Here is a 25,992-nt window from a genome sequence, read left to right on the forward strand (position 1 = left end):
TGCTCGCCAGAGCCACTATTTCGCGTGTGTTTTTCTAACATGTGTTTTGGTAAAGTTTGTGAACGATTTTTTTTGGCTCACATGTTTCTTGAAGCATTTTTAACGGAGAATTTGAATTTGTTGTCAGCTCCAAAATTCGCTTGATTGTAGTATGTGTTAACTCTACACAAAGTAATTACTATTTTGGAAGATTAATTTTGCTTCGGATGAACTTATAAAAATTACCCCGTATTTCCCCACATAACTTTTTTAATGAAAGGGTTCATCAAAGTGTCTCTTATCACTCAGCACTTGAATTTTTCACCCGGAATCCCCCTTTTTGGTTTTTTTTCTCAATATTAACCCGAAATGAATTAGAAATAACTGTTATTTGAAGTTGTCCCTATTTTTGTGAATATTTTTTGTGGATCCCAGTTATGTAATAAGAATTTGTTCGATCATTTAAAAACAACTGGACAGGATAGAACTGCCTCAACTCCCGTGAGGAATTCATTATACGACTTCGTTATAGGAAAAACAAATATAACCAACATTTCGTCAACTTTGCAAGCGCTTCTACGAAAGAAAATTGGGAGATTTGTTAGTAAATTAGTAGAGAAATAGGGCTCTGCAAACAATATGGTGGACTGATTTTCAAATAAAGAAGATGCATGGCTGATGTTACAATTTGTAATTCCATCAGAAACTGCTAATTGTAGTATTTTCTTATTATAAATGGTGCTTTAAAAAAATTATAGGTTACAATATTTTTTATGTTATTTAGGGATTGCTGAACCGAGTAGTGAAAATGGTTCATCTCTAGGAGGGAGGCCTGAAACATACATTTTGATACCAAACACGATAAAAACTGAAAATTTTGAACTTTGTCCCCTTGTTCCACCCCCCTTTTTGGTTTTTTGGTGAAACAAGGTTGAAAAATGAACTCAGCCGATGTCCGACTGATTACACAAAGCTTCGTACTGGTTTAGTACACGTCGAAGAGAAGTAAAATCATTTGATGATTTGCTTTGTCATTCAACTTGACAAAGCAAATCATCAAATGAGCTTCGCGTTGTCCCAGTCGATTTTATGGAAAACTCCCTTTCTTAGATCTAATGATCACAAGGAAAGATGACGATACCCTGAAATATGGCATATATCGTAAACCGACATCCACGGACCGGTACAAAAAGTGTGTTAAGAAGGCTTCCCATCTAAACGCATGGGAATCCATGTTCATTCACATCGCTGAGCCGCCGCTTATGAACGAGTTTGAAGCCCCAATTACATCGCAGCTATCCAACTTGACAAAGCAAATCATCAAATGATTTTACTTCTCTTCGACGTGTACTACACCAGTACGAAGCTTTGTGTAATCTGTCGGACATCGTCCCGTAGATGGGCAGCATCGAGCCCGCAACCGGTTGACTAAAAAGGTAAATTTACCATCCTTTTTATGTTTGTGAGAACCATCAGTGTTGTGCCCTGTCGCATTTCGCGTGTTGTGTGTGTACAACAGTTCTTACGTTAGCACAGTGTCTAAAAATGAGCGTATCTGACAACCTCAGTCAACCAAAAATTGGATTTTTAGCTCAAAAATGTGAGTTAACCGCTTCAATTTTCTCAGGGACCACTATGCGTCGGTGGGTCGTGTTGCGGAAAGAGTCCTTTCACGATGACCTCTAGTTTTTCCGGACATAATTCCATGGGAGTCGTTGAACCACGAATTCCGCAATGACTATTCGATATGCTCCCCCCGCGGATTTGCACAGTTTTCTGTAGCGATTTGATTTACTACTGCGTATCGCTCGCTTCAAGGCGACTCTGGTCGCTCAGAACAACGCGCGGTGCTCTGGACTCTTCTTTTGGCTGGTAGACGATTAGCGCGGAGGATGCTGAGTGTCTTTTTCCACCAGTAGGCTGGGCATCGTTTATTTGTTGGGTCCAGTCTTCTCGGCACCTATGTTCCTGTCAGCGTCGGCGCTCAGGTTAGGAGTCTGCGATGTGCTTCGACGAAAAGCTCCTTGTAAAAACCTTCGTCCTTCATTTCCGCTCACAGGTTCATGTTCTTCGTAACACCGCAGGATTCCGTTCGCCGACGCTATACAGAATTGCCTAGAGGTCGCTGTGTATCCCTTCGACACTCTCCACTTCTTGTTTGGAACTATTGATGGACTGCAGAATATTTCATCGATGATGGATTCGCGGCCATCCTTTGCGAATGCTTCTAGTAGTTCGGTAACTGGGAACGCGGATCCATACCCGCTGAAGCATGGTCCTATGCTGCTATCCACGATGCATGGAGACAGAGCCTGGGAGACTCATTACTAGCTATATCCAGGTTCTCCGGTCGCCTGTCAACTACGTTATTCTTACATCCGTTTGGCGCCAGGCCCTCCCAGTCCAATCGAATCTCGTCACAACCAAGAGTCTGATTCCGGTGACCAACCATCACGTTATCAATCGCCAGCGAGGCCCAACAAACCTGGCCCTACAGTGGAATGTCAATGGTCTGCATAACAACCTTGCAGAGTTGGAGATCTTAGACCGGGAGCCGAGTCCTTCAGTCATCGCTCTTGAAGAAATAAACCAAGTGTCTCCATAGAACGTCCAGAAAATCTTCGGTGGTAAATACCAATGGTACACAAAGCTGGGCTCCAGAGCTTAGAACCTGGGAAATATCGATGTTTGAAGCCAACTGGAGAGCTCTATCAAAACCAAGACAATCCAAATTGTTCATTACATCTTGTAACAGAATAACACGCAGCCTACTCAGCTTGAATAAGACAGATTTGAGTACATTAATCGGTCTATTGACCAGCCACTGTCCGAGCAGATATCACCTTAAAAAATCGGAAAACTGACAGATGATAATTGTCGCTTCTTAATTTCGAGGCTGAAATTTCGGAACATTTACTGTGTCAATGCAGTACTAATTCAGCGAAGACTGAAAATCTTCGACAAAGCTGCTTGGGATTTCTACAGGGTTTCCTCGTTACACCTGATCGCCAGAGACAACCCGAATCTCAGGGAAACCATCACCGAGGATGCGTACCATCGATACTTCGCGTACCTACAGGCATAAAATAGGGAAGATCGGGTAACCAACTCCGGTGAGATCTTGGTAGTATGCTGATAGGGAAAGAGGCTCAAAACAACGTCTGTTCACCATGTCAGGGGCGGCTGGTCACTGTCTTCGTGCTAGCGGGGACTCCGACGAGACAGAGGATTGGTGCAGGCCCTGCAAGCCATCCATAAAAAAGCACAGGAAAATTTACAAAGAAATTCGTGACAGTACAATCAGTACATGAGATCTCTTTCGGGGAAAAAATCGCCAACTGGAAGAGAAAAAGTATGAGGAGATGGAGCTGCTTTATCGTGTTCGAGAATCGCGGAAGTTCCTCAAGAAACTAAACGCCTCGCACAAAGGCTTTGTGCCGCAGGCCGAAATTTGCAGGAACAAGGAAGGAGGCATCTTAAGGAACGAACGCGAGGTGATCGAAAGGTGGAGGCAGCATTACGATGAACACCTGAACAGCGCGCAGACAGGAGACCAAGACGGCGTTGAGAAGGACTAGTGAACAACGACGACATACCACCCGATGGGTGAAGTTAAGGAGGCCATAATTCAACTGAAGAGCCGCGAAGCAGCTGATAATGATGGCCTCGTAGCGGATCTCTTCAAGGGAAAATTTGTAGAGTGTAGGCATCGGTTGATAGTTAGGATCTGGGATTCAGAATAGCTACCGGAAAAATGGAAGGACGAGGTAATCTGCCCCATATGAATATTTTGGCCACTCAACCATGGATCGGGTTTATTGGTGAAAAATTTTGAAGAGGATCTAATCTCTCAATGGGATGTAGTGTCATTATAAATAAAAACAAAATCGTGGAGAACAACTCGAACGTGTTGAGGAAGTTAAAGATCTTGGAGTGTTGTTGGACTATCGGCTCTCCTTTAAACTGCAATACTCGGCTATAATTGATAAAGCCAACCGTCAATCAGAGTTCATCCTAAAAGTCGTCGAAGGTTTTAAGGATCCCTTGTGTTTGCGTTCTCTTTACTGTTCGCTAGTCTGGCCATTTTGGAGAATGAATGTGTCGTCTGGAAGCAGTGTGAATTGCTAGAATTGAGGTTTGTGAGGCGGGCGCTGAATAACCTGCATTGGCGTGACCCGACGAATTTTCCACCTCATGAAGAACTTTCTCAAATTCGGCATGCTGTCAACCAAGCTGTATTCGTAGCGAAGATCATACGGGCTGAAATTAACAGTTCTGAGCTACTGGGTCGCATGCGCAACTTATTTTAACTACACTGAGGAATACAAGTAGCATATAGTTTGTTTGGTTTTAATCTGTCAATTTGTTCATTTCGTCAGCGTCTATTGTCTGTGTGTTTTTTTAATTTAGTATAAATAAACTTCATGAAGACCTAGATGTCAAATGATGAATTAATAATAAAGATTATACGAAATAAAAAGTTACCTAAATCTATGAAGATAGCGTGTTGGTGTTCCGTCAAATTTTTCAGCAAAGTTGGGTAAGGCGTATTATAATTGGGAAATTTCAACTTGTCAACCGGCGCGGTGTTGTACGAGTATTGTTTCGCAAGGAATAGCCAAATTTCCCCGCGTTTGGTTCTGGGTACGCCATTTTTTATTGCTTGATACAACACTTTGGGATCTTTCTTGCTCTGGACTGCTTCCATTGACGAGGCATCCAGGAACATATCCCAGATGTCTGTCGCTTGTTTGTCACACAGCGTAATTTCATCATACTCCAATTTAATACGTTTGATCTCATTTGATTTTATCTCATTCTGGCGCGCCTGCAAGTGAGCATTTTCCTTCTCCATTCTGTTGAGAATGATTGTTTGCTTGATTGCAATGCGCCATAGTTCACGCAGTTCCTCCCGATCCCGTTTTCTTGTGCTCAAATGGGAAGCCCGCAAGGGTGACATATACTCATCGTCGGTTGCTTTCATATTTTTGGACGGTGTTACCACACGATTAAGTATTGCTTGTCGCCAGGAGCCGGAATGGCAAGAGTTTTCTCGGGGACTATTGCCAACTTTGATGAAGCTAAGGTAATAAATAACATATCAACTTTACTCTCCATAGGTATACAAAACTAATAATTTCTACTTACATATCCATCATTGGTGATTTAAGTTGCGGTGCCGTTGCATTGACTCCTAAATCTGAGTTTTTCCTGCTCAACGAAGGACTAGAACCAACAGTAGATGAACGAGCTCTTGTCTGTGGCTCTAGGTCACTTCCCAACTTCACATCTCCTACTGAGCTCATTGAATCTTTGATTATGTTCACACCACCATTGAAGTCGTCTTTGCTGGCTCTCCGTTTCAATAGGTGATCGAAAGAACTTGTTAGTGATCGCTTTGCTTTCATGAAAATACCGCTGCCACCCAAATACTGGTTCAAAAATTCTGTTCGGTTCTCAGCCGTATCGTGAACGTGCCTTTGCTGCTTCGATTCGCAGTGAGCCCTCAATAGCATCATGAGGAATTGATTCTGTTCACTGAGGCTGTGTCCTGCAGCTTCCTCAGCCCCGTGATACTTTTCCATTAGCAACCTTTGTTCATCCTCGGTCAGTGTGGTGTCTATCCGCTTGAATATCATGTACTGAGTTTTCTTATCGCTCAAACCTTCAATGTCTGAGCATAGCTTGTGATACCACAGCATGGGACAATGCTCGCAAGAGTATATCTGGGCAGATGCTTTATCTTTCTGTTTTTGCTCTGAGCACACCAGAAAAGCTTGCGAGATTGCTATGATAATCTCATCGGCCACATTTTCTGACTGACATTTGAACACGTACCCAATGTAGCCATCGTTGTTGACATCCCTGCAGATGATACCAAAATGGTCAGCGTTTTTCTGGCCCTGGGCACAGCTGGCGACATCACGGAATTCCTTGTGCAGCAGAACCTGTTTGCGATCAGGGCTTATCAGCCTCAGGTCGGTTTGTCCGATGAGGAAAACCATAGTTCGATTTTGCTCCACAATTGGGATTGAACCAATTGAAGCCGAGCGATCACGACGCGGGGGAACACTGTGAACAGAGGGGTAAAGTTAAGTAATATCAATTTTTTGTAGCGGATGATTGAAAGGTAAGAAAATGACATGTTATCCAAAAGCGTGAAGAAACGACAAAAAGCGTTCTGAAATATTATAAAGGGTGCACGTAAAAAACGCTGTAGAAAATTACCCATTGGGTATTTTCTCTTGAAAATTGGGGTACAAGTAGTTCAGAGTGTATTTTTACACTATATTTTTATCACTGTCAGTTTTGGGAAGTCGCGAATTGATTTTGTGCAAGCACCTGGAAAATCCTCAACTCTCTCATCGGGATATCGGAAAACAACTCGGAATCGTTCAGTCAACGGTGAGCCGTGTGATTAATCGTTACTACGAAACTCTGAGCATCAAACGGAAGGAGAAATGCGGTCAGAAAAGATGTTCTATTAGTGGTCAGGTTAACAAGTGCGTCGTGAAAGCATTCAAGCGGAATCTTGTAGCTTCGGTCTGGGATGTGGCCAAAGAGTTGAATCTGTCCAAGTCTTTCTTATTTGCATTATGATATGAAAACATTTTTGAACCTTTATACAATTTCGAGACACCACTGGTTTTGTAATTTCGGATTCTAAGTGGATCAAGCTTCACAGACAGGTAGGAAAAAAAATAGTTAGAAGAACGTTCTTCCTGTTGATTTGATAGCGCGAGCGAGCGAGCAGCTGTATCGTGCGGTACACCGGATTCTTATAAAGAATTTTACTCTTCGATTTCACGTTAAAAGTTATTTTCTCAAGCCTGTTTCAGTTATAATTTGGTCGCATAAAGTAGAATTTCGTTTTCTGCACAGTACTGCTGGGACAATATTTGCTACCTTGTTCCACTTCTTTTTATTTGAGCTGTTTTTTATACGTTTCTATGCTGAGAAATGTCCTACTGAAACAGGCTTTATATAATAGACAAACATCGTTGCAGGAATCCTTTGGTGGGGAATATCTGTGTGGTTTCCGCAAGGTATGTTCCACAAAGGACCAAATGCTGCGACAGATTCTCCACCTGCCGACTCATCGTCAGTTTATACGACTTCAAGACTGCATACAACTCAACTAAGAGCAATGATGTAGGTGATGATTTTACATCAAGCGAACGTGGTTCAGTGCTTGCAGCTTCGCATAAAATTCGCGCTCACAACAATCGCAGGATATGTGCTGTTGATTAGCATGTCACATCAGCGGGTGTAAGCGGCGATTGGATAGAAGCAGTTTTTATGAATTCTACAAATAATCGGTGATTGATATGACGCCGTTAATGTAAAGTAACTAAGCAGTAGGTCAGAGAGTTATTTGTTTCAACTAACAAAATTACATCTCAATATATATATATATATATATATATATATATATATATATATATATATATATATATATATATACATATAATCAACAAAAAAAGGAGAAAAGCAAGATGTGCCGCGTAAACATGCAAATCAAATATTGTTTTTCATTGACTTACTTATCCTCAGAAGATGGCTTGGGAATGTCTTTCTGCTGTTTCTGTTGAACGGTCGACTTTGGGATGTGGCCGACTTTTGAATTGTCATTTTCTTCTACAAACTGTTTCACCGAGGAGCATTCTCTGCATGGGAAAGTATATTTATGAGATGTCAAAATTTCTAATGAGTGCTTAGTCTTGCATTTTCCAATTTACATAGACTCTTTGAATCTCACTAAGTCATCTATTATCTTAGCAGTGGCGTAGCGTGACCGGGTGACACCCGTGGCGGGTCACTACCCAGCAAACATTAAATCGTATAACTTTGCACATGATAAGTCACATATAATTTCTTATCAAATCACAATCGCATAAAATATCAATCAAAATATCGATCATATATATCTAAAATCGCATAAAATGCAAAAACACGATTTTCCATGTCATCGATGGATTGAGTGGTAACGTTGTCGTATCAAATCGCATATCAGTCCAAAACGCATCGCCAGCAAAATTTGGAGTAAATTAGAGGAGCACTTAATCGCAAATCGTAACAGAAGTTTTCGCCAAAGTAATAAATTATCCTTGTGCATCTAAATCAATTCTCAATAAATGGAATTGTCTTGCGTTCTGTTCAAATATATACGAAATAATATTCTTTCGTGAGGTCTCTTTTTGATGTTCAAATCATCACTAAAAGCTTATTCAATCCTCCGTAAATATATCTTCCGTGATATAAAAAATCATCATGGGAACAACTAGTTAACTGCCCAAATGTGTGCGAAATCATATTCCACCCCTTGGGTGCATTTACAAGCAAACAATTTTGCATGTCCTTTCATCACGGCAGTAAAAGAGAAACTGACAGAGGTTGGCCAACCGACGCATCATGTATCATGCATCAACCGCAGACCAATCGAGACTGAAATGAAATTTCAAGAAACAATAGCATTTTTGAGCTATTGAAACATGTTTGTATGGGCAATAAGTAAAAAAACATCTCAATTCGTTCATCCGGTAGAGAGAAACGTTGTACTCCGAAAGTAACTCCCTCGTTCTCGAGACTTTACACTCCAGTACAGAAATGAAAGATGGAGTATGACAAAATAATGAACATAAAAAAAACCCAGAAAAAATCTATAACATGGACTTTTCCACAGTGACTTATAGATAGTACCATAAATAATAATCGGTTACCATCGTTCAAAATCATATTTTTTTCTTAATAGCTTTTGTCCCGTCCGTCCCCCTACACTACGCCACTGAATCTAAGGCAAATATTGTTATAATCAATGAATAGCTGATTTAAATAAATTTTGATATTCTTATTATCTGTTTTTGAATTACATACGCCAAAAATGTAACAGGATATCAGCAAACGTCATCGTCGAATTCCGTTGAGAATGCCACTTAAGTGTGGATGGTTGGTATAAGATTAAGACTGAAAACACACTAGACGGTTTACCGGCGCGGTTTTTCCAGATGACAAGCCATAGCAAGGGCTCGATATTGGGATGTGAATGAGAGAAACCCAACATAGCGGCTTTGAAACCGCTTCGATTGAACTGCGTTTGAAATTCCTCTGAAGAGTGAAACGTGAAAATTTCACACATTAGATTTGAACAGTTTTTTTTTTGCGAAACAATTGCTTCTTTTCGGGACTTTCAGTCTCCAGTCAGTTCCAATATTCAGTATAAAGTAAATATTTCATGTAATATGAGAACACGTTTGAAAATACTGAGTTGGCAGTTAACTATAGAAACTTGAATAGAATACTGACGACCCGTTCACGTTCGAGTATTTGATGAATGAATCGCCAGTCTCGGGCCTCGAGAGCCATTCTCTTGTATGGCATCAACTTTCCCAGAAAATCTTTTGCCATCTCAACGAAGGTATTAACTTGCGTCATTTATTGATACTTAGTTGAAATTCATTATCTCACGCCTTTAATATATTCCGAGTTGCAAGCTCTAGAATACGTGTGACCACAGTGCAAACCGGAATAAATTTCTTTTATTTTTTAACCTACTTGAGGAATAAATTACTTTCCTTTCTTAACAAATACGTCGATGCTTTTTAAAATGTTCCCATTTCCAAATGACGCAAACATTATGTTGCCTACGGCGGGTTTTCCATTCCAACATACATTTTACATCGAAATATATAACTTACACCTTTTTGGTTGGAAGATCAAAATGACTAACTCGTCGTCCTAGGAAGGCTTCGCCATTCTCTGCTGCTAGTGCTGATGGAGCGTTCTCAGTAGTCGAATTTCCTCCTGCTTCACTGGATTCACTAATTCTGTTCAGAGTCAGCGTTTGCGAAGCTTTTTCCACATCCGTGTCTGATCCTTCCTCATCGTTCGAGGTGGAATTCTACGAAAGAAAAAGAAGGGTAATTCATTTTATTCAATACTTTTCAAATAAATAATAATTTCACTAATTCTGTTCAGAGTCAGCGAACCTTGTATACAAATAATTTCGTTTTCACTATACACTCTGTCCAACTTCTATAAGACCAGGTGATGATCTTGCTGCTTTGTGTCATTGTAAACAAACAATGCTTCAATTTATATTCTAGTGTATAGGATTTGGTGACTACCATACACTGCATGATTTTCGTGCAAGCGCTGAGTGTAAATGAATGTTTTCGTATTTTTCAACTGTCAAGTTTCTGTAAGACCAGGTACATTTTCCGTTATTTTAGGTTTTTTGATCAATAAATCTGGAAAATGCCAAAGGGAACAGTGCTAATGGAGAGAGATGAAGGACAAATCGATACATTTCACGAAGAAGATGGTTTCAGAGAAGTCGAAGCTCTCTGACCGGGATAAGCGGGAAATTACTAGAGCAGGTTCGAATGACTCAAAATCGCATATGCAAATAAAGCAATATATTCAACTACTCAACAACTCGGGTGACAATTCGTCAAATTTTGGTAAAAAATCCTCACATAAAGAGGGCTTAAAAAGTTAAAGCTCCTTATCTTACACCCTCTTACATAAGAAGACGTCTGAGTTTTGGCAAAGCTCACATGAACCGAGAGTGGGACAAAGTATGTTGTGACAAACAATGTTTGCAAAAAATACATTGTGCTATATACCATAACGAAACGAAAGAGAAAACTTTCAATTTGGATGGTCCTCATGGTTTCAACGGGTACTGGCGTGATTTGCGGAAGAAGGAACAGTATTTTTTGTGGAGGCTCGTGCATGGTTTTGGCGGGATTCTGTGCAACCGGAAAACTCAAGATAGCTTTCACATCATTCAAGGATTACATACATGTTCTGGAATCCTCTCTCCTACCGTTTTTGCGTGGATATCGTCACAAAAAAATCACATTCCAACAAAGCAATGGATTAAGGACCAAAAACTTAATTTTTGGACTGACCGGCTCGCTCTTCAGACTTGAATCCTGTTGAAAATCTTAGGGGGATCCTTGTACGCAGAATCTACACTGAGGGAGAACGGTACACCACGATTGAAGAGATCAAGGTCGCAATTTCACAAATTTCTGCATAACTCTATCTAACGAACTAATCAAGCAAAAGGGACCAAATTTGGTATATGGAGGTTTTAGGAGGCAATACATGTTTCTGTGGTGGTTTGACACTCTTCCCCCTCTCTACAGGAGTGGAGGGCGGTGGGGCGCATTACTCGAGAATCAATCAAGCAAACGGAACCAAAATTGTACATATGGATGTTCCAGACGGAGGAGGAGGGGTGTTTGGTATGCGTGATTCGATAACGTTTGCGATAACGAAATTGATCTTCGTTCGAAAATGGAAATGGATTTTGATGTGATAATTTTTTTTTTGTCTAAAATCGACACTCTGGGACTGAGCTTTTTTTTTCGGAATACGAAACGAAAAGTATGGTTTTGTGTGCCAATAAAAATAGTTATCTCGATTTTTCATTCGAAACTTGCTACGAAATGTAGATTTGCACGATAATACACCCTATGTAAATATTAGCTCATTCGGACTTCATTTACTGGTGTCACAAACTTTAAAATTTGAGTTTTTTGAAAAACGAAAAATCACCGAAAATCGAGGTTTTCAAAAAAATATGTTGATGCTAAATGTCGATTTTTTTCCCATACATTCATTGGCACCCTAATGTTCATCCTTCATTTGAATTGAAATATCAGATAATACACTTGAAGCGTACTGCTGGTTTCCCTTCTCGGACTCATCCCTTAGAGGTAAAACATTACTGATACGTTTTGATGTAGACTTCCCTTTTTGTAAATGTAATGATAGCATTTCTCGCATGAGAGTTGTACATACCATTCGTGCCGTTTCCAGCTGTTGCTTGAGCTTTTGCGCGTCGTATGCCTTGAACTTGGGTAACGCGTCATCGATGAAGGTGAAGGGAACCCGTTTGTGTGACACTTTAATTTTACCTACATACAGCACCTCAAAAAACTGTGAATTATTGGCGGAGATATCGGGCAACGATGACAGGCTCAATGACACACTGGCACTGGTTTGCATGTTTCCTCCGCTAGCGGAATGGTTCAACCCGCCAGAGTAGCTCTTCGAAGACGATAGACGGCCTTGGCTGGAAGGCTGGTTTCCTGTTGTTGTACCATTGCTATTCTGGTAGTGACTCAACGTTGGACTACTGTCATGCTGTGCGGTTCGCATTTGTTCCGAGAGTTTCAAATTGGATGCCGGTGTCGAATGGATGCCCTGGCCACGCAGTGCCCGGTGTATATCGTTTGAGTTTGCACTGGAAGAGACGATACTCTGTGGTATACTACCGACTGATCCTCCACCGATCGATGTTGGATCACGCATTTGCTGCATTAGTTCTGCCATCTGAAAATAGAGAGTAAGTAGGAGCAAGTGTGTATTGAGAGTGTGAGACGAGTTGTACGTGAGAAAACGGTCTAGAATTTGAACTTCGATGACTTGTATACGTAAACAAAAGAGACATATATTATTTAGCCGTTCACAATTTATTGATCTCGGATAACGTCTGTATATTGCGGCTGCTCCTTAAGTAATGCATTATTATACCGAAATTAATTATATACTACTCAGGATGAATTATGAGCGTAAATTAAATCTCGACAGGTGAATAAATGATCAGCTGTAGAAATTGCATGTACATAGGTTTCGCGAGCACGTGACATTATGATATAAGTGAGGTGAACGTAGAGAGTTGTTTTATTATTTGCCTTCGAGAATCGAAGTGTGTTTTTGCAGTATTGTCACATGTTTCAGGGTTAGTTCGGTTCGACAACGTTCGCATGCTATTAGCAGAGATAGTATTGAGAAGGATCGTAGTTTTTCTCCATATTCTATTTGGCTCAAGCCCCATCACATTACACATCAAAATTAACTACAAACTTATTATTAGTCTTACTTGTCTATACCTACATAAATATATTTCATAACAATCTGCATTTCCTTTCTTCGTTATTATGTTGATGCTATCCTTGTCCAGCATATCGCAACTGGTGAGTGATAATAACTTCTTTTGACGGGTATTCAACAACCCACCCCATACAACAAATTCGACGTCGTACACCGATAATTACCGTTAACAGGAATTTAAAAAATACGAAAAGTCGCAATAGTTCAATATCCCGGGAAATTGATTGCCATGGGCTGGTATACAGTGATAGGGCACGTTCTTTTTAACGAACATGAAACTAATATCAATAAAGTATTGCTAAATTGAAATATTAATGTAATATATATTAATGTAAGGTGGATTTCCACGGAGAAAGGTTACCACAACCAAGGCTTCCAATCGTGTTACGAAAATTTGTCCAGTTTTGAGCGCTTCTTCTTCTTAAATGGTACAAACGTTCCTAGAGGAACTTAGTAGTCTCAACGTAGTATTAATTGCGTCATTTTCATTAGTACTTAGTAGAGATTTCTATGTCAAATAACACGCCTTGAATGCATTCTGAGTGGCAAGCTCTTGAATACGCGTGACCACAGTGCAAGTCGAAGGAAATTTCTTTGACGAAAAATTCACCCGACCAGAACGGGAATCAAACCCGAACCCTTGCTAGGTGTGACGCTAACCACTCGGCCACGGGAACACTTTTGAGCGCTAAGTGCTCAGTAATTTCTTTACGCATTTACGAAATTTTGGACATTCCCAAACATTTTTTTTGCACAATAGATAATTATAAATTTCTCAATAATTAATATGTTAAAGAAGGGTTGAAAAAACGAACACCTTGATCACATCTTGGCTTCCGATCGTATGATCCACTAAGACGAGTCCTCTGATCCATCAGAACAAATCTTGCACGTTCACAAAAACGTTTCAGTACATCAAACGCAATCGAAACGAAAATTAAAAATTAAAAATCAAAAATTAAAAATTAAAAATTAAAAAAAATTTAAATTAAAAATTGAAAAACAAAAACATAAAACTAAGAATTAAAAATAAAAAAAAAGACGGGTGGGTAATGTCGGGGACATAACCGGAGTGACGTAGGACTATACAAAGGGGACAGCTTTTGCTAAATATATATTTTAAATATATTGTTTTATTTTCTTCTCCTACGTGAATACCTACCTATCTACCTGAAAATTGGATTAGTTTACTGTTTACTCTTTATGAACATATTGGGGGTTCTGAAAAGAACCTTTGGTGTTGTGTTTTTGCGTTTTTTTACAAACTTGATTCTTGATTTTTTTCTGAAGGCTTTGTACTTATTAAATGTTCAACGCCGGGCATCTTTTGGCGTATGCACATATCGTACAATCAAAATGATGGCTGTGATAGGGAATGCATAGGTGATCATCAGCTCATTCACTATCATATATTTCACTATTGAACACATTACCGTACCTTAAACTGTGGTTTCGGAGACGAATGAATTGTAAGATTTGTAGTCTCCGAAAACAAAGTAAATAAAAATGAAAAAGAACTGAGGTTTTGGAGACGAACTCTTCGATCTGTCGAGAAATAAACGAGCTATAAGCGTTCTGAAAAACCAACAGTAAATACAGGGACGGATGACCTTCGGATTAAAGTCCTTTAAAATAAGAACAGAGCAGCAGGAAATACATAGCTCATCATGTTGCTCCTTAGTTATTTTTCTATACAATGCAGATGTAACGTCAGTCAATTTTCAACATCAGTTATCATCCAAAGAAAGCAGTTCTTGCTACCGAGAAAATTCGTTAATGCCATCCTGCATACAATGTGTTGTAATTTGAAGCCACTTTTAATTCGGAAACCATGCTTGGGTTTGTGAAAACAGAATGATCAATTCAAAAGACCCCAACCACCAATAAGTTCAAGAACAAGCATAAACAAAATAAATCAGTTTATATTCTATGTCATATTATGTCACTTTAGAATGCATTGGTATTGTGAAAAACTTTGAATATCTCTTCTTTGAAAGGTTTAATGGCCCTGAAAAGCGCCGTGTTTTACGGTGGCTGGTTTTGCCACCAAATCAGTCTGTATAAACAAACTTTTTCCTTCTTCTACCTGCTTCCGTTTTGCGATTGCGTTTGCCACTCGCTGAAACTAGTTGTTGCCACCGAACCGAATGTGCTCTGTTCTGTAGGCGGGTTTTCTTATTGTTGTGAGCAGCTTTGCAAGCTAACTCGAGCACTCCGGCGGCCGAAATTCTATAACCGCTATTAGGTATACTGGTGCTCCGGCACCAATCCGTTGATGCGATGTGATGTGAAACGATGCCATACAACCACACTGATTTACGGTTTGAAAGAGAATGATATATTTTTCAGCGGATCCGCGCCTTTTGTACTCTAGCGGTACACGCTCACAGGATAGAGACAAATCGGCAGACTCAGCCAAAGGGGCGAGTCCAACGAGACGAACGAATGAGCGTTAAAAGGCAGCGATGGCAAAAAATACATTCATTACGATTTGTTCGCTCGTTGGATTTACATGCAGGCTAAAAAGGGTCCTTTTCAGTATCACAAAATTATCTTCAATCTAAAGAGTTTATTGTTTTGTTATCACTCGATATCCCCATCTTGTTCGGCTAAACCTTTCTGTTTAGCGATTGCGTTTGCCACTCGCCACAGCTTTCACAGTTGGAAAATTTCTTCCCATCCAGCTTGTGACATATTTTACAGTAAATTACATTCAATGGCACGTCGCATTACCACTCAGTGTCGGATTGGAGGTAATTTTAATCTGTAATTGAACATTTGCGATGACAGTGGTACAGTGTCGACTTTCAATGTGGGGTCATAATTTGGACCCCGAACTCTATGTTTACAAAAATGTCCAACTAAATATGTCGCATTACAGGTCCGTCCAGTTAGCTAAATGTCGAGATAAGTGTATATTGCTGTACTTTCAATCTAGAAGCAATTTAAGAATTGGTGAAAATCAATAAGCTCAGAACAACTGTCAAATTCACATACTCATCATATCCTGACAAACAAATTATGAAAAAATCAATTTGTGTTTTATTATTATTTTGGATATTGTTTTAGAAAGCATTGAACTGTATTTCCTAAACTCTTTTTTGAAAGGTTTAATGGCCCTGATAAGCGCCGTGTTTTATGGAATGGTTCCAATTTAGAAAACTTTGTACACGTGGTTTTGAAAAAAACCATTTCGAACGCCCTCGATGCCGCCTTGTTCTGGAATTGCCACCAAACCAGATTGTATAAAGAACAAACTTTTTTCTTCTGCTACCAGCTGCCGTTTTGCGATTGCGTTTGCCACTCGCCACTCGCTGCAACTGCCTGTTGTCTTGATGTCCTCCGAACCGAATGTGTTCTGTTCCAAATGCGGGTTTTCTTATCGTCGCCAGCAGCTTTGCCAGCTAACTCGATCACTTCGGCGGCCGAAACTATATAACACCGGCTAGGTGGACTGGTGCACTGGTACTAACGCGCTCAGCCTAGCTACCCTTGCGGGGAACTCCAGACCAACACGGTTCGAGCGGGATTTTGCCTTTTCCTTCACTTTTCCTCCTTTGCCATGTCCAGACATGGCTGCTTGGGTTGGTTTGTTGATGTGTTGTGATGCGAACCGATGTGGTGTACGGTTTGAATGAGAATGATTGTTACGGCAGCGGAGCGGGGATTTTTAAGCTGACTGGCTGGCTCGAGAATTACGCATGTGTGAGACTGCGACCAATGTTTCGTCCTTTTTTTTTCTTTTTCCTTTCCAATCGTGCTTCATTCTTTTTCGTTGCTGCTCTGGTTGCCCGTTTTGGGCGGTACGATTTGAGGAGCATAAAATGGACCAATCAAAAATGGGCACATAGTGCATTTGGACAATGCTTGATATTTCACAATTATTCAATTATTTATCTTAAGAAAAATTAAATGTTATTCGTTATGATAGATGCGTAGATATATTTCCTATCAATTGATGCAAAAAACCTTTGCGATCTATTGAGAAATGCTCGAGTTATAAGCGTTCCAAATCTTGCATTTTTTTCCTACTTGTTCAGTGCCTAGATTTCCATTTCACCCCCTATATCTTCCGGTTAGACGTAGTCCTACGTCAAAAAACGTAAAAAATGTTAAAATTGTGAAATGTCCAAAACACTAACACTTATTCTTGTTAGGAAATAAGATGAGCGTTTATCAACTTTCATTGAGCGGATTGCCTCTATTGAGCTGAGACTGTCTGAAAAAATAAAATAATGGTCGATGGGCAGTGTTTCAATTATCCCTAGAGCATAGTATATCGCACCCATTTCAAGAAACAAGGATCTTTGAGTTTGAAAGAGGCACTAGAATTTTCATTGAAGATGCCGAAGCCAGTGGACCCGTTTATGAATGAACCGTCAGTAAAGAACATTTTATCAGATCTAACTTTCCCACATTTCCCGCAATATCGACGGAATACCATTGGATTGAAGATGATCTGGGATTCCATGGATTTTTTGTCGCATGGACAGATAAAAAATTACAGAGGAATTGCAAAAGTATGGGAAGCCAACTTGGTTGGAGATGCCTGGTGAAGGGTGCACGTCGTGGATAAGGTACTCATGGTATAAAGACATAAAACTTGACTGAGGAGTCAGTTGGAGTAGATTTTCGAAGTTATCAATCACCAATGGATTCATGATCTTGCAACGGATGAGAAATCTGTAGGATACTTCTGTGAACCGAAGAGTAAGCGGGAGTACTCCTGCCAAGACTTCGAAACTCATCGTATGATGTTTGCATCAATTGATAGGGAATATTTCTACACTTCTATCGCAATTAATAAAATGTTATTTTTCATTAGATAAACAAGGGAAACACAGCTCGGTGTGAATAAAAATACCCCCTACTTGCAGGTATATTTGCAAAGCGGATTTCCACAAGTACATCGATTTTGAAGTCTGTGTTGGGGAAACCGTAAATTGGGCCAATTAACTTTTGGCAGTTAGGGCGTTTAGATAACGCTTGACATTTTACAGTTATTCAATTGTTCATGCATTCAAAATACGGATAGGGTTAGCACACAAATCGGCAGAACAAATGTACGGGAGAAAAGGAAGTTCTTCCAGTTTTCATGAATTTAAACCGTTTAGAGATTAGCGAATTGTAATTTATAGCATATCAAACAAATCTTAGAGAATTTACGATTCGATTGGTATGCAAATCATGAGAATTCATTCACAGTGAAAATAGTTATTACGTTAACTTTATTTCATAAAAACGTGACCTGTTTTCTGATTTGGCACCCTTACTGAAAGACGTAGTTCTACGTCAAAAACCGAAAAATTAAATATTTTAAAATTGAAATTTTAATTTTGATTTGTCATTATTTGGAAAAATAAGTCTGTATTCATAAAAGAAATGAAAACCTGTCAGTAAAAATATACTCATATAAGGTAAATGATGTTGGTTTGTCCAGTCGAACATATGATCATGGATTGTCCACTTTTTTGAACCTCTAGTTCAGCGCACCTTTGTCAAATCAGGTATTCAAATGTTTCCAAACTTATAAATAAAATAGTTTTTTTCATAATTTACAGTAGTTTTAGAGGATATTTTTACACGTGTTGTAGATGTTAATACTGTCCACCGTTTATCGATGACAAAGCGCCCCTCATTTGATAACTTTTAATCAATTACCACATGAATCTTCGGTGCGTATTCAGACCTTTTCTCGATTATAACACTTACAAATATTGTAAACATCACGATTGCACACCATTTGGATCAGATTTATGCATCTAAATAATGTAATTAATGCATCTCGATAACCTCAATTCTGATCATGGTTTGTTCAATGCGCTGATGTTGGTTTGTGCACATTGTTACTATGGCAGTGTATTCTGTATTTATTTTTTTTATATAACTTATTTTCAACTTTTTTTGTCGAAAACGACAATTTTTGAATATAATATTGAACCGTAAATTAAGTTGAATCGAATATTTGTTGTCGCGGGAAATATGTCTGCGTTCTGTTTAGATAAACTTTCGATTGCAATAAAGTCGAGGATGTTTTCAATTTTCAAAGATCCCATATAGAAGGTATTAAAAAAGATTGGGTTATATCTGTGCTATAACCGCAAGGTAGGGCTACCACTCCGCCCATGATTGCATAGGAGACGTAATCGACAACACCATTAGTGTTGGGAAAACGCGTTTTTGTTGTTTTTTGGCCTACAAGCATAACCATGCAAATTTCCGATGAAATGATCTGTCCAGTTGAAGGATATTATCGGCAGAAAGAGGGCCCAGGTGATTTAGCGGATTAAAACATATTTTTTCCATTTGGAAAATGCTTGCGTCTATTTATGCGGACAATCGATCGTTTCAATGAACATTTGTCCGCATAGCTAGACGTAATCACCGGATTGCTCTGTTTGTAGCGTTAGTATTTACAATTCCGATAGTAGGCAAAACGTATCCGTCGGTAGTTTCAGTTGTTATCGGATAAATCAAAAAGGTTTGGAAGAAATTTAGTGAAATGCCTGGAAAAGGTGCTCTTGATTTGTTGCAAGTCTATGATAGTCCTTTTTTCCTGAAGAATACTCTGGAATATGATAAGAACTGCAGGTTCGTGTTTTTTCAATTAATTGAATTTGTAAAGTCAATTTGCAATGTTGGTAATTTTAGCAACATGATTTACCGATATCACGATCAATCGCATAAAGATAGTGTAGTGACTTATTCCAACGGTATGAGTAATTGCCGAGTATGTGGAATAATTCAATGTTGAATCCGAGGAGTTATAATGCTAAGAACCAATATTATTTTCATTTTAATACTGATCTGATTGTTTCATTATCTACTTGAAGATTCAAATTCAGAAATTTAGGTAATTATAACATTAAAAAAACACAATTGCTTCTCTTTGTTCTTGTGTACAGAAAAGAGTAATTATATGAGCAGCGTTTCAATGGTTTCTTATATTCATCTATTAGGAAACACTAAGTAATAAGACACTATCGTGACATACATGTTCGGACTCTACAAAGAATTTGATTCAAATGTAGATTTAGCTTATAGCACATAATACTGACAATTGTTGATTTTCGAACGATGTATGAAAGCTGTACGGAACGGACAAACAGTGATTTTTCGGAAACGTTTTTTCAAAATTGCTCAAATGTTTTCGAACAAAAAATGTTTGTTTGCATGTTCAGCAAACGTATTACATTGTGTAGAATGCGAAACAGCGAAAAACTCGATTTTGTTCATTTTGTCGTTTACGTCTCCTATACAAACATGGGCAGCACTGGAATGGTAATCATTTGTTTGAAGCATATAGCTCTTGGACATTTTATCTTTTGTATAAAATGATTATTTGAGGAACAGTATTTGAAGAAGCTACGAGACCTAAGGTTTTCGGTGTTGAACATCTCTTACTGCAGAAAATCTGGGCAATCAATACGAGATATTATAAAATCCGATAGAAAGCAGGAATTGGCAATCTTCCGATGAGTTTTCACTGAGGTTCAGGAAGAGAAATTACGAGGATTACTCGACGACGCGGCAAACGTCATGAACTTGCGCTAGACAGTCTCGACGCGTAAAATGGCGTTTGGTAGTATGTTACCCAAACAATGGAGCATGTTTTGGGCGGTTTTGGGCGGACTAGGGCAGCAGGGCACCAGAATTTTCATGCAATAAATATCCCTGAAATATTTTATCGAGCGAGACATAAAGCTATGTGCTTTGGATGCTTTTGTAGTTTTTTTGCTGTATTATAGCAATGTTCAGCTGGTTCGTTACTTGGACCAACGGCTTTATTCCGTTGCAAGTATGTTAGAGTATAGTAATTTAACTCGTAAACTTTAGCGTGAGAGGTACGGATGTTAACCACAACGCGAGATTGATTCCATGTTACTTAACCCAGTGAACGTTTAAAGTTTATGGGCATAATAAACCGTTTAGTGTTAACGAGGGAAGGATTAAGCTCAAAATTATCCTTTCGCACCAAACAACAGTGCACAATGGTCCAGGAGGTGCATTTAAGTGGAATTTAGCGTTAAGAGCTAGACAGTTATTCTCTAGACGAAAACTGTCTTCGACAAAGTTGCTACATATGATAGAGCGCTCATTTCCATGTTTTCGAAAATAGGGTGATCAATGTTTTCGATTAAATGAAAAATCTAACTTCCTTATCTTTATAGATAGAGGTAAACATAGTTCGACAATGTTGTAGTCCCAGTTATTTGAGACATCTTTGTAGAACAAAGTTTTTTTTCTTATCTCTTGAAATAACCTATAGAGAGCCTTTTTTCTAAGTTGCGTTAGGGTCACCATGAAAAAAACAGTTTTTTTGTTCTAACTTTAATATTTCAGATTCTACATACAAACTGTCTTCGAAAGTCTTTTGGAACATACTAATACAAACATGTGCCAGAATGACTTTCTTGGAGAACGCCTAAAGTAAACCGAAGTTGGTTTGGAGATGGTTCGCCAATTTACACTGACATTTTCTAGCCTGCCTAATGTGATTGAAGTCAACACAGGAAGGTGCAACTGAAGCCAAGATATTGGAGTTTATCGATGTTATCTGGTCACTGATCGCATCAAAAACTGCTAGAAACGTTTGTTTACATCTTGAATCTTTCTCTCTCTACGACATAATCACGCAATATGATAAGTCATTGGATCCGTCGTAGTATAATTATCGTTCAAATTTTCCTATTTCAAAACATGGTGTCTGCATGAGATGAACTGACATTGAGTTTCTACAAGAAGATACTCTGTTAGTGTGCGCGGAAATATACAATTTTTTTCACTAGTGTGAACGACCTAATTTTCATTCACTTTTTGTTTTCCAACTTGACTGACAACCCACTGAGAAAACCGGCGATTTTCTTTCACACAAGTTTTAAAAATAGACACATGTCTGCAATACGCATGAATACATACATACGAGAATAATTGCATTGTCATAAAACTCAGAAGACGTAAGACGTTTGTTTATGCGATGCGTTAAACTGTGAACTGTACAGTTATGCCATGTTTGAAAACACGACGTTTGCATAGTCGGGAAAGTGACTTTTCAGTACAACCATCGCTATTTAGAGCCTATAATAAACGTATTCAGTCCTATTCAACAGCGCTCGAATGAAAAGTAATTTAATTTCGCTGTATAAAATCAACAACAGGTAATGAAATTATATTGTGAAGTCTTCTTCTGCTGTTTCTCGTGTATAGTTGATGTTGTCGGCTTCACTGAGAGCCGTTTTGGTGATGCAAAATTCCAATAAACAGAAAGTTACTTCCAACGATAATATAGGGGGAAAGACTTTTTGTAATAGCTTCGAGATGCTTTGGAGCCGATTTAATCAGATAACGTAATTATAAACTTGAACCAAATGAAGGTTGAGACACTGAGTTCACTTTTGAGAAAATAAAAATACTAAGGAAATGGGTACTGAAAAAATAACTCTTGAAGCACTTCACTAATCGAGTCTTCTTAATTAAAATTGAAATACTGCTCTCCCAGTTTCCCAGTGGAAGTTTCACAGAGCTACAAATTGTTGTAAATTAATTGAATTGAGAATTTATTGTGTCATTGCTCTGCACATACACGAGTGTCGTGGGCAATTCTTCGGGTGTCAAGTTTCATCAAACAGGCTTCCTCGCCCTATGTAGTGCTCAAAAGAACGGAAGCGCCAATCGGGAAGGTCGGGAAGGTGTAGAGAGCAAAAGAACAACAGCAGCAATTCAGTACGAGATAGTTTGATCACAGCGCAGCGACCGGTAAAAATAACACAATTTCTGGCACTGCTCCAATGTGCTCGCGTCGTTCCCCAATGAATAAAATAATATTGATGACGTGAGTTTTGCATTCAACCGGTGTCATATTGTTTTCATTGTCAACGAGGATTGAATTTGTTGTTTTCGTCGCCACAAACTTTGTACACAGTCCAAAGATATTTTCGATATAGATATATCTAAGTGCTGCATCCTAAACCTGATTTGACAAACTTTTTATATGATTTACTACTAAATTCGGAAGATTTTTGGTTTCAAGGAAAATGGAAATATTCTATTAATTGAAATCTTCAACCGAAACACTTTTATTGAGACTGCAGTAAAAAAGTAGGTGAATGAATAAGTTTCAGAACTTACTGACATCAATGACAATAATTGAGTGTTGTTCTATGGACGCGCCTCAGTGACACCATAGGGACGCCAGCGATCTACGATAAGGTGACTGACTCATGGCTAGAAGAGCCAGGATGAGTGCGAGTGTCTTCATTGCGGCGAGGCTTCTTAAAGTATAAAGCCTTCCTTAAAGGATCGTTCCAAGTGGACTTATGCAGGAATGCTCGAAAATTCCGTGCCAACGACATTGCACAATCCCGACTCCTCTCACAGAACGACGAGCCTGTTGCTGACGCTCGCAATGCGGGGAGTTCCGGTACACCGCAGGGTGACACAAGGAAGAAAAAAATTACTTCTTTCCATAGCTCCCCAGAATGAAGTCCGAAACATTCCAAGTTGGAGTGAAACCTCGAGTCGAACGTGCTGAGAATAGACCGTAGTAAGTACTTCCTGATTCACGTGGTTCTCCTATCAACCAGGAATCCTCAACACATTCCGGAACAACACCGAATAGGCCTGTTTCATATTTGCGGTGAAAGCCACGGCCACAGCTGGGCCTGTTTGCGCTTTCTGACCTGGTGGACAACATTTTAAGTGCTTTAAACATCGATGATCCTCTTAAAAGGATAGTATTATGTCCGCTACCGTTTGTGAGATCATTCTTGAAAGAAAAATGTGCCTTTTCAGCGCTCAGGAGTGTGGTAATGAATCCACGTTTCATCCATTGTCACAAAACGTCGGAAGAAGTCTACTCGGCTACGCTTCAACAACGCCAAATCGGCTGTTGAATCATTTACGCGCCGCTGTTTTTGGTCGACGGTCAGCAAACACGACATCCATTGTGTCAATGATGGAACTTTTTGGGTTCCATGGGATCGGTGCGATCACTTTAGAATGACAATTTTGAATAGTGGGGAAACAAATAGGGTATCCCTCCTGCACGGGTAAGCACTCTAGACATATCTCCGTGCTCTTCTTCATTATCCCTGAATTGCACGTGAAAAGCAATCCAAGATCCCCACGGTAGTGATCAGCTGTCAATAATTTTATCGTGCGCCAATGAATCAAGATCTCGCGAGTCAATCGATATTCCGTATAACTTCACCAAAAATATTGACTGCAGAATGTTTACGGAAACAATATCTGAAGCAATCGTTTCGATACATGAACTTCCTTCTCATAACGAGTATAACTTTACAGGAAAACCTATTTTTGTGCGAATTTTTTTGTGTGGTTTTCTGTTCTCGTGCGATTTTTTTAATGCGGTATATGAAAAGAAGCATATTTGACGTAGTTATCGTCCATTTTGTTTTTTCGATGGTTTATATGCATTTCAGTGTGGAAAAAGCATATGTGCGTCATGACATGATTTCTAAAGGCGCGTCCACATTATGCCGAATGATGCCGATCGGCCTGTACCAGGCGGCATATTCGGTTCGTTATGTAATGTGGACGCCCCATCGGGTGCACGAAGCCGAAGTCCCATCGGATGCACGAAGTCGTCACGAACACACGAAGCACTATGTCGTCAACGATAATTTACTTCGTTTTCGACTTTCTCGAACCGGACCCACTCGTTTCGTATTGGGTTCGGTTTGATTCGAGTCGGTTTTCGGCAAGCCCGGGCGGTACGTCCACATTTGGTCGGCTTTACCGGGCGGCTAAGGCCGATTGGTGTAATGTGGACGCATCTTAACAACAACAAGTTTCGGCATGCAACTAAAAGCACAACACAGCCACGCGCCAAACCTTCCTTGCAGGGAAAATTATCCTACTTCGTTCAGACAAGTGGGTCGAAACGAACAATTTGCTTTCAAATACGCAATTTGGTTTCCGTGGAGGTGAAGAGACGAATGATTGTCTCGCGCTACTGTTCTCTGGAATTCAAATTGCATTTGCTCGCTAAGAACAAATGGCTTCTATTTTTCTCGATATCCAAGGGGCATTTGATTCAGATTCCATGAAAGTTCTCTCAGAGCAGCCTCATGATCGTGGACTTTCGCCGATTCCGAATTATTTTCTGTACAATTTACTATCAAAAAAGTACATGTTTTCTTCTCATGGCAGCTCGAAATCTCCTCGATATAGTTTTATGGGCCTACCACAAGGCTCCTGCCTAAACTCCTCTCTCGTATAGTTTTTGTGTCAATGATGGTTGTCTATATAGAGATTGCACGTTGAGACAACTATTCACGCTCTCAAGCTGGGTATTGAATTCTCTACGAAGGAAACCGAAATGGTCGTTTTTTCCAGGGAGCACGAACCTTATCCTATCCGCAAACCGATCATGCAGTCTATGGTTTTCAAATACCTGGGTGTACTATCTTGATCAAAAAGTTCCCGGAATCTCCACCGTGTGGCGCTCTAAGTCACCCGTTTTAATTTTAAATTTTTTGTAGGTTGGCACATCTGTCATTGACATTCTATCAAATTTGTAATGTAACAGTTTTACATTTCTAAATTGAGTACATTGAGTACATCTGCTATTGTGCGTGCCTCGATTTTGTACAATTTGCAAAATCAATCGTTATTCGTGAACATTTGGCAAAAACGAAACGAGTACCATTAGGCAATCACCAAATTCACCTGATTTGGCTCCCTGTGACTTTTTCCTATTCGAACGACTCAAGAAACCACGATTCAGCGCCCGAGATAAGATAATGGAAATCGAAGATGGCACTGATGGCCATTCCGCAAGTAGAATATAATAAATGTTTCGAGGATTGGATCAAGCGCTGGTACAGGTCGGACTCGATTATATATAATCGCAATTTTACTTTCAACGTTAATTTTCGAATCCAATACATAATCGAATCACAAAACAAGCTATTTTTCTATTAATGTTTGACATTCATACATTAATGAAAAAATTGTTTTCTTGAGATTCGATTATGTATAGAATTTGAAAATAATTGTTGAAAAAAAAATTGTCGACTATATATAATCGAGTCCGACCTGTATAGGTGTGTTGCAGTCGATGGAGAGTACAGCCGGTTTGGCATT

At 39.4% G+C, this 25,992-nt stretch overlaps 1 protein-coding gene across 6 annotated transcripts in view; it reads right to left on the minus strand.

Annotated features, from left to right (window-relative positions):
• The window catches only part of LOC129774029 (TBC1 domain family member 1), a 55,210-nt gene that overhangs the window by 7,464 nt on the left and 21,754 nt on the right, over nucleotides 1-25,992 (minus strand). For 5 of the 6 annotated variants that reach the window (XM_055777721.1, XM_055777723.1, XM_055777725.1 and 2 more), the window contains 5 exons: nucleotides 11,791-12,324; nucleotides 9,675-9,877; nucleotides 7,524-7,646; nucleotides 5,128-6,051; nucleotides 4,465-5,060 (listed from right to left, as the gene is read on the minus strand). In XM_055777721.1, the coding sequence (XP_055633696.1) occupies nucleotides 4,465-5,060; nucleotides 5,128-6,051; nucleotides 7,524-7,646; nucleotides 9,675-9,877; nucleotides 11,791-12,324 (2,380 nt within the window). The remainder of the gene's footprint in view (nucleotides 1-4,464; nucleotides 5,061-5,127; nucleotides 6,052-7,523; nucleotides 7,647-9,674; nucleotides 9,878-11,790; nucleotides 12,325-25,992) is intronic. The other variant, XM_055777722.1, reaches the window with a different exon arrangement.

The sequence above is a fragment of the Toxorhynchites rutilus genome, chromosome 3 (genome assembly GCF_029784135.1).
Source record: "Toxorhynchites rutilus septentrionalis strain SRP chromosome 3, ASM2978413v1, whole genome shotgun sequence".
Classification (NCBI taxonomy): Eukaryota; Metazoa; Arthropoda; class Insecta; order Diptera; family Culicidae; genus Toxorhynchites; species Toxorhynchites rutilus.